The sequence below is a fragment of the Tursiops truncatus genome, chromosome 18 (genome assembly GCF_011762595.2).
Source record: "Tursiops truncatus isolate mTurTru1 chromosome 18, mTurTru1.mat.Y, whole genome shotgun sequence".
Lineage (NCBI taxonomy): Eukaryota > Metazoa > Chordata > Mammalia > Artiodactyla > Delphinidae > Tursiops > Tursiops truncatus.
The window spans coordinates 11,738,712-11,752,202 of NC_047051.1; the positions used below are offsets into that span (position 1 = coordinate 11,738,712).

At 45.4% G+C, this 13,491-nt stretch overlaps 1 protein-coding gene across 3 annotated transcripts in view; it reads right to left on the bottom strand.

Moving 5' to 3' along the window:
* Positions 1-13,491, bottom strand: part of DCLK1 (doublecortin like kinase 1) — a 325,943-nt gene that overhangs the window by 93,846 nt on the left and 218,606 nt on the right. For all 3 annotated transcript variants that reach the window (XM_033843538.2, XM_073795058.1, XM_033843537.2), the window contains exon 5: positions 1,596-1,712. In XM_033843538.2, coding sequence (XP_033699429.1) covers positions 1,596-1,712 — 117 coding nt within the window. The remainder of the gene's footprint in view (positions 1-1,595; positions 1,713-13,491) is intronic.

Sequence of the window (13,491 nt, forward strand, 5' to 3'; positions counted from 1 at the left end):
ATTAGTTCCAAAGTGAAACAATTTCCTATATTCATTATTATCTTTTTAAGATCAGATTTATGATTCTTTTTTCTTAACTGAAATTTTAGCTTCCTTTTTGAAATAAAACAGGCTCTTCACTATTTACAAGGTTATTTATTTCTGAGCTGCAAAAATTCTCTCTCCCTTTTTTTGCTCTGTATTACCATCTTCTCCTCCTGTAGGCCTCCATTCAATCTTGGCTGCCATGATTAGACAGCCAGAAAGGGACATGGCAGCTCATCGGTGCCAACACAGAGTGAGGAGAAGGTCTTTGCAGACCTGTCTAGGGAATAGCAGTAATTAGCAACGCCCCCAGGGGAAGGCGACTCTTAGAGAACTAACATGGGCCCGGTGGTCTAGCTCTCTAGCCAATTAAGAGTCCCTTCATCCAAGACCGACTTTGGAGGTTTCAATTTTAGCTTTTACGAGGAAAAACAGTTTATAGCACCTCCAATTTTAAATAGGGAGGTTATAACTCACACTGGGCAGTGGTGCCAGAGGTAGGCCCTATAGCCTCCAGCCTAGAGCTCTTTTCACATCCCTCTGGGACCACACTGCTGAGTACAAGAAGGCTTCAATATAGACCCTACAGGTCTTGGTCCCTATTTCTAAGAGCTTCCCTGCCTTCATAAAATCAGGGGACAATCACTTTGATGTATGTATCATTTAATAATTCACATTCAACAGTTTATAGCATTTAATAAATAATTCCCTTCCATCGTGAAGTAGACCTTATACCTAAGACCCAAACAAACCAACCGATTCATGTCAGTATTTTTTTCAGATTTCTTTTTTTTTTTTTTTTTTTTGACGTGGACCATTTTTAAAGTCTTTATTGAATTTGTTACACTATTGCTTCTGTTTTATGTTTTGGTTTTTTGGCTGCGAGGCATGTGGGATCTTAGCTCCCCAACTAGGGATCGAACCCGCACCCCTTACACTGGAAGGCGAAGTCTTAACCACTGGACGGCCAGGGAAGTCCCAATTGATGTCAGATTTAAGACCAAAGAAGGAAAAGGTAGGTCTGAGGTGGTCATCCTATAAGTACACATCCTGCTCCAACACCAGCACTAGAGCACAAGGACAGACAGGTCACAGGCCCAGAGTCACTGCAGCTACCCCAGCACCAGTCTCTCCTCACGGCTTTTAGCCCCAGAGCCATGCTGGGGCCAGAGTAAAAAATGTGTTAAACAAAGGCTCAGCAAATATAAACTGTAAACTCCTCACCAGCCAGTCCCAAGAAGAACAAATGCTTTAACAGAGATTTCTCGCGCTGGGGGCCTTTATCCTAAAATATAATTTTTGCAGCAGAAATGATGCAAGTCAGAAGAGTACTTCTATCTGTGGGCAAGTCTGGGTTTTCTGAATCTTTACTAAGTTTTCCCAAACCTGATGCTTTTTCTTACAGCCAACATGCTAGACTCTGGCAAATCTGTTCCACCACTTCAACATGTTCTAAAATTATAAACCGGAATCTACACTCTCTTGAAATCTCACGCTCTGGGCTTCACACACCCTCTGTTCATTGTGCGTCAGAAACAAGGCAGTCACTGCAGGCTCCTTTGCAGCTTTACCTGAGCTGGTTGATGCCGGGGATTTGCTGCGCCGGGAAGGTCCTGGGCTCTTGGTGGTGCTCCTGCGGGATGATGAAGCTATTTTGGTGTAAGAAGTGGACTTCACCACTCGACATTCTGGGGAAAGAAGAAAGGCCACACATCATTACAGGGTCACGCACATACCATTCGAAATGTATAATAAACCTGGAAGTAGAAATACACAGGCATCCTCGGTCACATGTGCTTTCTGCCGGCCCAGTATGTGTCTATGACGACAGAACCAAAAAAAAAAAAAAAAACAACCAGAAAGGGCACAGTGAGCATCTTAGACAACACAGTAAATACGGTTGTCCCTCTGTATCCATGGGGATTTGGTTCCGGGACCACACACCCCCAGCCACCACCGCCATTGGCTGCTTGGGTCCTGCCCGGGTGGACCTGCAGGAGATGCCAATTTCTTTAAAAAAAAAAAAAAAAAAAAAGAACAAAAACAAACTACACATATGCACGTATCAGCACAAATTAAAAGGTGGAAGTAAGCAAGAAGCATAACATAATGATATCAGAAGACACGATCAGAACCACCATGTGAATAGTGCCTGAGAGGGTGTCTACGGAGGTTTTAGTTCCCAAAACAGATCTTTGGACCATGTGAAGAGGACATCCACTTGGCTCAAGGCTCTGTCCCCACAATGGACAACACATCCTGGAGTTTGTCCCAGCCTTTGGATGTTGGTCTGGCCTTTCAGAAGTACATTAGCAACCAAATCAGACTGCTGTAATGCTGCCTGCCCACTGGTGTGCTTCCAGTTACTTTTTTTTTTTTTTTTTGCGGTACGCGGGACTCTCACTGTTGTGGCCTCTCCCGTTGCGGAGCACAGGCTCCGGACGCGCAGGCTCAGCGGCCATGGCTCACGGGCCCAGCCGCTCCGCGGCATGTGGGATCCTCCCGGACTGGGGCACGAACACGTGTCCCCTGCATCGGCAGGCGGACTCTCAACCAGTGCGCCACCTGGGAAGCCCCCCAGTTACACTTTTACCACGTGTCTGCTCCATGCCAGGTGCTGAGCTCTGCAGGCACGACAGGGAACACACACGGTTTGGGAACTAGAAACACCGCCCACCTGGTAGTCCAGAGTGGAATCTTTTAACCAGCGAGGGCTCTTTTCTGCTAATTTTTATTTTGCGGACCTCATGTTTGAAAAATGTTGGCTTATGAAACAAATTGCGTAAAGTAACAATACATTTCTCAGTTTAAACGAAAACCAGGACTATATAACGAGGGCAAGATGACCAAGACTTTTGGTCCTAGGTCCTGAATGTTTACAGGTCACATAAATTTAAGATAATAATTTTAAAAGCTCGGTATCTTGTTAGCAGGGATGAATGGGTAAAAGAGAAAGCTACCAGATGGTGCACACTGGTAATAACACCCATCTGTGAGCTGCAACATTAATTAAAAAGTTGACTTTAGGGTTTGTCGCAGGCTGTTTGCCCCAGGAGGCAGAGCTGCTGGTTACGGACCCCACCTACCAGCCAGGGCTCGGGATCGGCAGAATAGAACCGATCTCTCCACACCAAGCTGACATTCTTCCAGCTCCCAGAAAGAAAGTCGGTATTTTCGTCAGGTGGCTAAGTCTTACCAGAGCAAATGTAGGCGTTTTACTTGATTTTCAGAGTATTGAAAAAAACCTTGTGGACCCATGCCATGCTTCTCCAGCTTCTCCAGCTTCTCTGGAGCTTAGTTCTCACCATACTATTAATCTATCAAAAGTATTCATTTACTCCTCTGCCTCCCCACCCCCTACTCCCCTGGGTACCACCTAGGCCTGGCATATGGAAAACGACGGAATAGCTGCTCAGCAAGTATGGGCCCACATTGTTATTGACCTTGTTACTACTTGTGTGAACTCTTAGTATTCATTAGAGTAATCCAACCTCCCATTTTACAGATAAGGAAACTGAGTCTCCGAGAGGCTAAGTGACTTGCATCAGAATCGAAGTCTCTCGGTTTAGTGGCTTCCTCACCACCCCAGGATCTGATGTGGTGGCCTAAGCAGGCTGCTTCATTGTGAATCAAGGCTGGAAAATTATCAGTGCCCATGGTCGAAGACAGACAAGTGGGTGATGGCGGACAATGGGAAGGACGGCAAACGACCAGTTCTCGTGTCAACATTAAATTAAAATTTAAATACTAAAGCTGCAATTCAATCAACGTGCTTATTGCATCCCCCCCAAAAAGAAACAATGAACTCTCTTTCAGAAGTGGGATCCTAGTGAAGCGATCGCTTGGGGGAATCATGGAGTCTGAAAGATAACTACAAGTATTACAAATCTCATACCACTTGCCTTCAGTATAAGAGCGAAGCTTCCTGAGTCATACAGGGGACTAGGATAATTCTGAAAGGCTAGGGCTGAATACAGGAAAACAGAAACAAAACAATGATAGTAACTGCTTTTTTTCCCAAGGTCAAAATAAAACCAATCGAAGAAAATTGTACTGCCAAGCCATAAATTATAAAAAAAAGACTTCAACCATCTTTCCCATTAAAGTTTAGATTTTAAGTATTTTAATTAATTTAAATGGGAATGGTATTTTATGGTGATAAAAGATGCCGTGAAGGACAAATGCTTCATTCCTTTGGAGAGCATGCCAAAATCGTTGTCAGCTTAAAACCACAATTTAGAAACATTGTGCGTAACATGATGTACACGGCCAGTAAAGTAGAAAACCTTATTTGTTCTCATGAAGGACATTTCAGAGAGTCTGGCAAGGAAGGAGGCAGCACCCTGCACCCTCCCCCCTCTTCTGGGGTCATTTGCCTTTGAGGGCAATCCCTTCATTCTGGTATTTTTGGCACTCTCACATTAAGCGGGCTGCACTTCCTTTGGCTGTGGGGATACTGGACAACATGGACACTTCTTAAGGAGGATGAGATTGAAGGAAGCTTCAGGAGAGTAATTTCTCTGGCTACTGAAGATCGCAGCCTACCCAAGCACAGAAAATCAGATGAAGCACATGAACTGGGTCTCTGATAACTGACCCCCCCACCCCCCATAGCAAGCAAGTAAGCAAGCAAGCTCTGATTAAATCTCTGCTTCAGAAAGTCCCTGCAATCATAGCTCTATGAGGGGGAAAGTACCGTTCTCCATATGGTCTGTACTAATGTTAGCTTTACAGACGTTCTCAGGATTTGGTAAGACAGAAGTTACGACATTTCCCACCTTCACTCTGGACCCCAACTCAAGAAACAGGCCTTCTGTGATGGCCAGATTTAGAGACAACCCAGATGCGGATGTAGAGGCAGGAAACTGGAGAAGGAATACATTCTTTGGCCATGTTCCCAGGGGCATGAGAACCTCCACGTATGCAAATTCTCCCGACTCAGAAACAGGTGGTAGGTGGGCTGATGTATAACGAAAGGTGCTAAAGAATAGAAATGATTATAGAACTCTACTGGCGGCACCAGCAGTTCACCTGAGCTCACACAGCAGAGATGCTCATGCATTCAAAGGAGCCCACTAGTATCTTTTGGAGAATCTTGAAAGACAAAGGTGATGTCCCCTAAATGCCTAGGCAGCTTTAGTGACATTTGCAGGCTGGCTAGAGGATATCCTTTAAACAAGGAATTTTTTACTCCTGTAATATCTTTTTTTATATATAAATTTATTTTATTCATTTATTTTTGGCTGCGTTGGGTCTTCATTGCTGCACACGGGCTTTCTCTACTTGGAACGAGCGGGGGCTACTCTTCATTGCGGTGCGTGGGCTTCTCACTGTGGTGGCTTCTTGTTGCGGAGGATGGGCTCTAGGTGCTCAGGCTTCAGTAGTTGTGGCATGTGGGCTCAGTAGTTGTGGTGCATGGGCTCTAGAGAGCAGGCTCAGTAGTTGTGGTGCACGGGCTTAGTTGCTCTGCGGCATGTGGGATCTTCCTGGACCAGGGATCGAACCCGTGTCCCCTGCATTGGCTGTAATCTCTTTTTAAAACCAGCAGAATAAAATCACTGTCAGGCAGAGACCTCTCAGTGATCACAACTCTAAATTCAGTTGTTCTGAGCTATTCAGGAGATGGGCAAGTTCATCTAGAAGCATCCATTATCAGCAGTAGATGCTTTGTGCTTTCTTCCCCATCCTGATTACAAAGACAAGCTTCCTCTTAACTTGGCAAAGGTAAGAAGCTTCCAAATGGAACAACAGTCCTGTCTGTGGCTATGTGCAAAAGACAGTTAGGGAGCACATTTAGTTCTAGAGACGTTGTATAAATATGGTGCAAGCTTGGTCACCAAAAGAGAGAATCTGCAATTCTCTCTAACTGTCCAATGAGTAGCTCTCACATGTTCATATGCTCTGGGTTGGAAGGAACCCTCCAAGAATATCAAGGTTGTCAATGGTTACCCAATCAACTCTCTGCTCAATTCATGAATGTCCTCTCAAACCGTCTCGGTAAGGGGCTGGCCAGCTTCTTCTTGATCACCTCTGGTGCCTGGGGGATTCACCACCTTCTGCCTCAAGGTTTTTGAAGCTCTGACCATCCTGTTAGCCTCCAGTCTGTCAGCATGGGTGAGCTGGAAGACCAGTCCTGGTATGACCTAGGCCACAGTTTACTTCCTATAGAAACATGATGATGCTTGAACTTCAGGGCAGCATTACAGGAAAATCCAAATGCTGGAAGGGTTGATCTGCATCTCCCAGGTGCAATGCTCTGATAAGGGCTGAGGTCCATCCTCTTGTTTCTGCACCACCTAGACTCGGAGCCAATCCTGACACTACAGTGAAACTCCCTTCCCTACTGGCAATGGGGTTTGGAACCAGTATTACTTTCCTAAGCTCCAAATGCAGCAGGTCCGGAATAAAAGCAGTGGAGATCGAAACACTCGAAACCATAGTCTTTAAAAAATAAAGCCTGTAGCAGATTGAGCTGGAAGCAGACATCAGCTGGAGTGGCTTAGCTGGAGAACAAAGTCCCAGAAACTGAGATTTTTAAAGTACCTTCTAAAAATATAGCCACGCGTGTCTAAAGCCAGCACCTAGACTGGCCCACCGCTTTCAGAACCCCCGGCTCAGGACTCCAGATGGCACGCACATGTTCCCACGCGGCAGGGCTGCTGGCTGTGAAACTGACACGAACCAGCTCTGAAGGCATTTGCTGGCTGAGCGCTGACCCTTTCCATAACCTCTGCAGAAGCTTTTCTGGGGCTGGGATGTTCGGTCCTGACATCTCAAGAGTCACCACTCAGATCTACTGTTTTAATAGCACGAGTGATGCTCTTCCCCAAATTACTTTCTTTTCTCCTGATAGTCAAATAAAAGTTAATTTTCCCTAAGTAAGAGCTGAGTGTTACGTGGGAGCTGCTTTGCTCTAGGAGATCGCCTGGTAACCCAGGTTCCTGCTATCTTATGTCTGTCCCCCCTAAGTGTCTTCCTCTACATGGTCCCAGCCCGCCCATCGTGCAGTCTCCAAGTTTTAGCCCTTGGGGAAAAGAGGGAGGCTTCCCAACATTAGACAGGAAGAGCTGCTTTGTGCCTGCTCCACCAGATCCTCATTTCTTGACGCTGATCTATCTCATTCTTTCCTTTTTCCCACAACAACTGCACTGTTCGGTGCCAGTCGCTAGTTGGATCCCTGGTCTCTACCCACTGGATGCCAGTAGCACCTCTCTAGTTGTAAAGACCAAAAAATGTCTCCACACGTTGCCAAATGTCCCCTGGGGGGAATAACCCTTGGTTAAGAACCACTTTTGGATCTCTCCATTAGTGATCTTTCCAACGGTCTTCAATAAATTCTTCAATTCTTCCTTGAGGGTGTTAATGAAGCCATCGCCAACCACTAGCCTGGGGCCCTAAACAATGCATTCTGCACGTTATTGCTGTAGATGTGGCCAACATGAATTGACAGTTCCGGGCATCTGTGCATCTCTGAGCCATCTCTGAGAACACGGTGACATGGGGTCTTGAAACGCTAGTGGTTTCCTAGTTGAGAGTTTGGAAAATGGAGGAGGTCATGGGGGCACAGTGTAGAGAAAGAGGACTTGCATGCTGTGCTGAGCAAATCTGAGGGTTGCAGAAGGGCCAGGAGCATTGCCCCTAATCCACTGCACTCTCAGTCCAGTCCTCTCCCTTCCAAGAACCACTTAACCTCTGCAATGACACGTTTGGAACCAATCCCCAAATAGTGCTACCCAAGCCATTTTAGTTGAGTGCAAATACCCAGGCAGGAGATTTCGGTTCTTACCTATTGAGACTGGAAATTTGCAACTCTATTCATTAAGCCAGATAGCACTGCCTCAAAACAATGGAGTTATCCCTCTTCCGGCTTCCCCAGGCCAGCAATCAGGGCACACCTGAAGCCTTCCCCTTTTCCACTATAAAGCATTCCCACTCCTCTGCCTGCCTTTGGGTCTCTGCCAAAATGCAAATGATGGTGGCTGACTCCTTTGCTTTAACAAGCTCACAGTAATAGCCTTCCCTGGTTCTCACTGGTTGCTCTTTATTTCCACAACATGCACGGCTCTCCCTCTTAAGCTGGCCATAAAACGAAGTAACTAACTTGACTTGAGCATCAGGTTGTATGAAACAGGCTTACCTTTCTTCATTAGAGTTATGACAGCATCCACAGGAGGAAACAGCACATGAACATCTCCCATCTCACACTTGACCTATGCTCACTGAGGCATGACGGTGCACATCATCTGAATGATGACTTTTTTCTAAAGTGCATGTATTGATTTCCTGTGGCTGCCACAACAAATTACCAAAAATAACCAAAATATACTCGCACATAGTTCTAGAGGCCAGAAATCTGAAATCAAGGTGTTGCAGGGCCACAGTCCCTTCGAAGGCTCTAGAGAATCTCTTTCTTGCCTCTTCCACCTTCTGGTGGTTCCAGGCATTCCTTGGCTTGTGGCCCCATCATGGAGATCTCTGCCTCCATCTTCACATGGACTTCCCCTAGGTGTGTCTGTGTTACCTGCTTTTGCCTCCTTCTTAGGTGGATATTTGCGATGGCATTTCAGGCTCAACTGGATGACCTAAGGTAATCTCATCTCAAGATCCTTCAATTAATTATATCTGCAAAGAAGCTTTTTCCAAGTAAGGTAACATTTACAAGTTGACATCTTGTGGCCTTTCAACCTGTCAGAGTGTGTGTGACGCAACTTTAGGACAAGCCTTTCTTGAAAACTTTTGTCAGGATTCTGTTGTTACTCCCCCGCTTAAAACCCTTCTATGACTCCTTGCTGCTCTTTGTGAACAGCCTTAGTGCAGCCTTTAAGGCCCCTGCCCACCTCAGCTCCTCTCTCTTCCTTCCTCTGAACACATTATTTTAGTTTCTGACAAACACTAAGTATCTTCCTGCCTCTGGGCTTTAGGACATTAATTTCCCTGCACAAGGAACAATTCCACCCTTGTGCTGGCTCACTTCAGCTCATACTTCCCGGCTCAGCTTAAATTCATCCATCTTGCAAATATTTACCAAGTCCCTGCTGTTTAAGTGCTGATGCAGCAGTAAATCAGAAGACAGGCTACCTACTCTGATGGGAAGTTGAAATGGGCCTTAAAAACAAAAACAAGAGCTGATTTTCTAAGTACTTTGCCAAGGGGTGAAAGGAGGCTGTGACAGCGCCTGGGTGAGTGGTTTCTCGATGGTGATGGTCAGAGAAGGTCTCTGGGTGTAGAGGACATCAAAGGTGAGCTCCGAACATAGGAAGGAACCAGCCACGGGTAGATTACAGGAAAGAGGTAGGCGGGGGCCAGATCAAGTCAGGGTTGGGGAGAGAAATGAGGGGTTTGGATTTTACTCTAAGCAGGATGGGAAGTTATAGAAGGGCTTTAAGCAAAGGCATTGTTGTGTTCTGATCTGTGAGCCTAAAAGATCACTCTGGGGCGAATCTAGGAGAGGAAGGGTGGTGGCTTAGACCAGGATGCAGGTAATAGAAATGGATGGACGAGAATGACTTGAGATATGATGTGGAGGTCCAGTCCACAAAGCTTGAGGGTGGACTGGGGGGTGGTGGGGAGGGCTGGGCAGGACAGTCCCAGCTAACACGCCCTTCGTCAGGTATACTTCTGAGACCTACTGACTGGTCTACACAATGCAGTGGCTTCAGGTGCCAAAGGCAGGAGAGACCAAGAGTTTACCAAGGCCCATGGTCTTCCTTCAGGGTAAAGGACAGACTTTCCCACTATTTAAACATGCAGAATCGTTGTTCTTCTTTTGACCAACAGAATTAGAATCACTGGAGGTAGAACCTGAAGCGTTAAGAAAAATCCCCAGGTGACCCTGACGGTGTGAGTCCACAGACCAGCAACTTTTTGCCATTCTCTGGTATATAGATAAGAAAATGACTGAAGAAAATCCGGAGGTTCAGCATTTGAAGTCATTGTGCAATGTGGCGTCTGGAACAAAGGACTAAGCTAACAGCCTGAGGAGATAGATTAGCAAGATAAATCGGTCTTGAAAAAACAACAAACATTCATCCTATTGAGATTTGGTCCCAACTCAAATTTTCAAAAACAACCAACTGTCATCCTGAGACTTAGCCTAAAGCAGACTTTGGAAGAGAACAAGAGTTCACATTTATTAACAACGCATGACCACCTGGCTTTCATTAGCTACGAGATGGAAACGATCTGAAAGATAGATAAGAAATAGATAAATTACCCAAGAACCAAAAGGAATAAAATGGGTACAAATTTCTCCTAGAGAAAGGAAAAAGAAACAAAAGAAACCCAAAACAATAAAAAATCATAGAAGCATGAACTGAAAAAAATTTGATAGCTTTCTCCTTGAGTAAGGCTACTTTTATGCCTGACTTTATCCCGCTCCTGCAGAAACAAAGATAAGTGTACATTCTTGGTCCAGCGGGTCCAGCCCAGGCCCAAGTGGTTCAGGAGTCGGGAGGTCTGGAAGGGTCTCACTGGGAAAGGTATGGAGTTACAGGGCAGCCCACGTGATGAACGCTGAGAATGCCAGGCGTGTCATTCACAATGGGTAAGGCTCTGTTCTAAATTATCCTGTGCCCCCTTAATGAAATTAGGACTAGTCATAGCTTAGATGGGGTCCACTCTTCTCCCATCAAAACAGAGTCACAGGCTCTATTCTGTCCAACAGTTTGGGGCATTTTGCTTAGAGAAGTTCTCTAGCATCTTGTGCTAATGTGGTCCATGGGCGAGCAGCCTCAACATCGCCCGAGAGCGTGCAGACTCTCCGGTCCCACCCCAGACCTACTGAATCAGAATGTGCACTTTACCAACGTTCCTAGTAATTTGTATTCACATTAAAGCTTGAAAAGAACTGCTCTAGAACTATGGATGGATGCCCTCAGATCAGTGGCTCTGATCTAGGGGAGCATGTGAAAAACAACAGGTCCCTCGTTCCAGTCCCCAGAGATTCTGACCTCAAAGGCCAGGCATCTGCATCTTGGACAAGCACCTCAGCTGATTATGATTCTGACACTCAAGGAATAATTTAAGAAACAGGGCCATAGATGGTAATAAGTAGGAATTAGTAACTGTAGGAAGGCATTAAATAACAGACGTAGGGCTTCCCTGGTGGCGCAGTGGTTGAGAGTCCGCCTGCCGATGCAGGGGACGCGGGTTCGTGCCCGGGTCTGGGAAGATCCCACATGCCGCGGAGCGGCGGGGCCCGTGAGCCATGGCCGCTGAGCCTGCGCGTCCAGAGCCTGTGCTCCGCAACGGGAGAGGCCACAGCAGTGAGAGGCCCGCGTACCGCAAAAAAATAAAAAATAAAAAAATAACAGACATAGTCTAACATCTTCTTGAGAGGGCAATATTTTACAGTAGTGTCTCTAGCTTTCCCTATGATAAGAATCACTTGGGGGTTATTGTTGAACATTCAACTTTCCAAACCCCTTCCCCAGATGCTTTGATGCAGTAGGTCTGGGATGAGGTTCTGGGAATCTATATTTTTAACAAGTACCTTGGGTGGTTCTGATAATTAAAGAGGTTTAGGAGAACTGCTGTATTGGAAAATATCCCGTCCCAGCCAGCTCATTATCTGTCGGTTAAAGCAGAAGAACCAGGTTCTTGGTGGGGAGAGGGACTTGTGTACAAAAGAAGTTTCCAGAAAGTCATATACCCTCATCTAAATGTTCTGTGGAGTGGACCTCAGGCCTGATTAGGAACAGAGATTTTTCGCCAGCAAGAGGTTCCTGCATTTGAGGAATAATCAGCTGAGTCTCATCCTGAGAAAAGACACACAAACCTGCATCAACAGGAGGTAAATGAGATTTGGGGGTCCCTGCTTTCATGTCCTGAGGTAAAGGCAAGGCTTGGGAAGATAATTCTCCAATGTGTTTGCGCCTCTGAGTCTGCCCTGTCATCTCAAGGAGAATTAAAAAAAAAAACCCAATAGGGAAACTAAGGGGAAAAACCCTTAACTATAAGACCAGGAATAAACACTCAGACTCTAGTGCAGAAGAAAGTAATCAGACAGAATGACTGTCACGATAAACGAGAAGCTGAAGTTACATGGTTATAAAGGGATTAAGTGATACTCAAGAATAACGATGCAAATCTACTTCTAAGCAAAGTCTCACTGGGAAAGAATTTTATTTAGAGGTTTTGCCTTCAAGGAATAGGGACAATCATGGGGGTTGACAAGACTCAGCTGCTTCAGGGAAGAAACAGGTAACACAAACGTGTGCATGTGGCAGAGCAGAAAAAAAGCAGGACATAAAGGAAAGCTGCTAGATAATAAAGGTTGACTAGGTTCTTAAGAGAGCTTTCATTTCCTTCCAAGGAGATACTTAAAAGTACGGCAGCCATTCGTTTTCCTACAAGCAGTTAGATATTGTTCTAAATATCAACAGGTTTTAGAATGAATGACTTCTTGGGATATTACAGAAGTACCTACCCTGAAAACAACAAAATATTTGTAAAAGTCCCCCATTGGTACCACACAAGCAATGCTTCTAGGAATGTTCTAAGAGAGCCACCAGGGAGATCCACTGGGGAAATTCAATTAAGTGCTGCATACAAATTAGTTTCCTGGGAATCAGCTCTGCCTGTGGACTTCTAGGGTACTCTTTGAAGATAGCAGCGTGACAGAACACAGGACACAGGGATGAAATACATTCTTTCCTTCTTTTCACAATCAGTACAGAAAACAGACAACGCCCACAACAGGACAACTTTTACAGTCTGTCAATAGCTTTCCTGACTGTTATACTGCTTCAGGGAAAACAGAAGGTCAAGTTATTTCATTTAGAGATTAAATAGGATAAAAAAAAAATTTTAGGGCTTCCCTGGTGGCGCAGTGGTTGAGAGTCCACTTGCCAATGTAGGGGACACGGGTTCGTGCCCCGGTCCGGGAAGATCCCACATGCCGAGGAGCGGCTGGGCCCGTGAGCCATGGCCGCTGAGCCTGCGCGTCCGGAGCCTGTGCTCCGCAATGGGAGAGGCCACAGCGGTGAGAGGCCCGTGTACTGCAAAAAAAAAAAAAAAAAAATTTTAATTGATACAGCCACTATGGAGAACAGTATGGAGGTTCCTTAAAAAAAACTAAAAATAGAACTACCATATGACCCAGCCATCCCACTACTGGGCATATACCCTGAGAAAACCATAATTCAAAAAGAGTCATGTACCAAAATATTCATTGCAGCTCTATTTACAATAGCCAGGACATGGAAGCAACCTAAGTGTCCATCAACAGATGAATGGATAAAGAAGATGTGGCACAGATATACAATGGAATATTACTCAGCCATAAAAAGAAATGAAATTGAGTTATTTGTAGTGAGGTGGATGGACCTAGAGTCTGTCATACAGAGTGAAGTAAGTCAGAAAGAGAAAAACAAATACCATATGCTAACACATATATATGGAATCTAAGGGAAAAAAAAAAAGGTCATGAAGAACCTAGAGGCAAGAAGGGAATAAAACAGACCTACT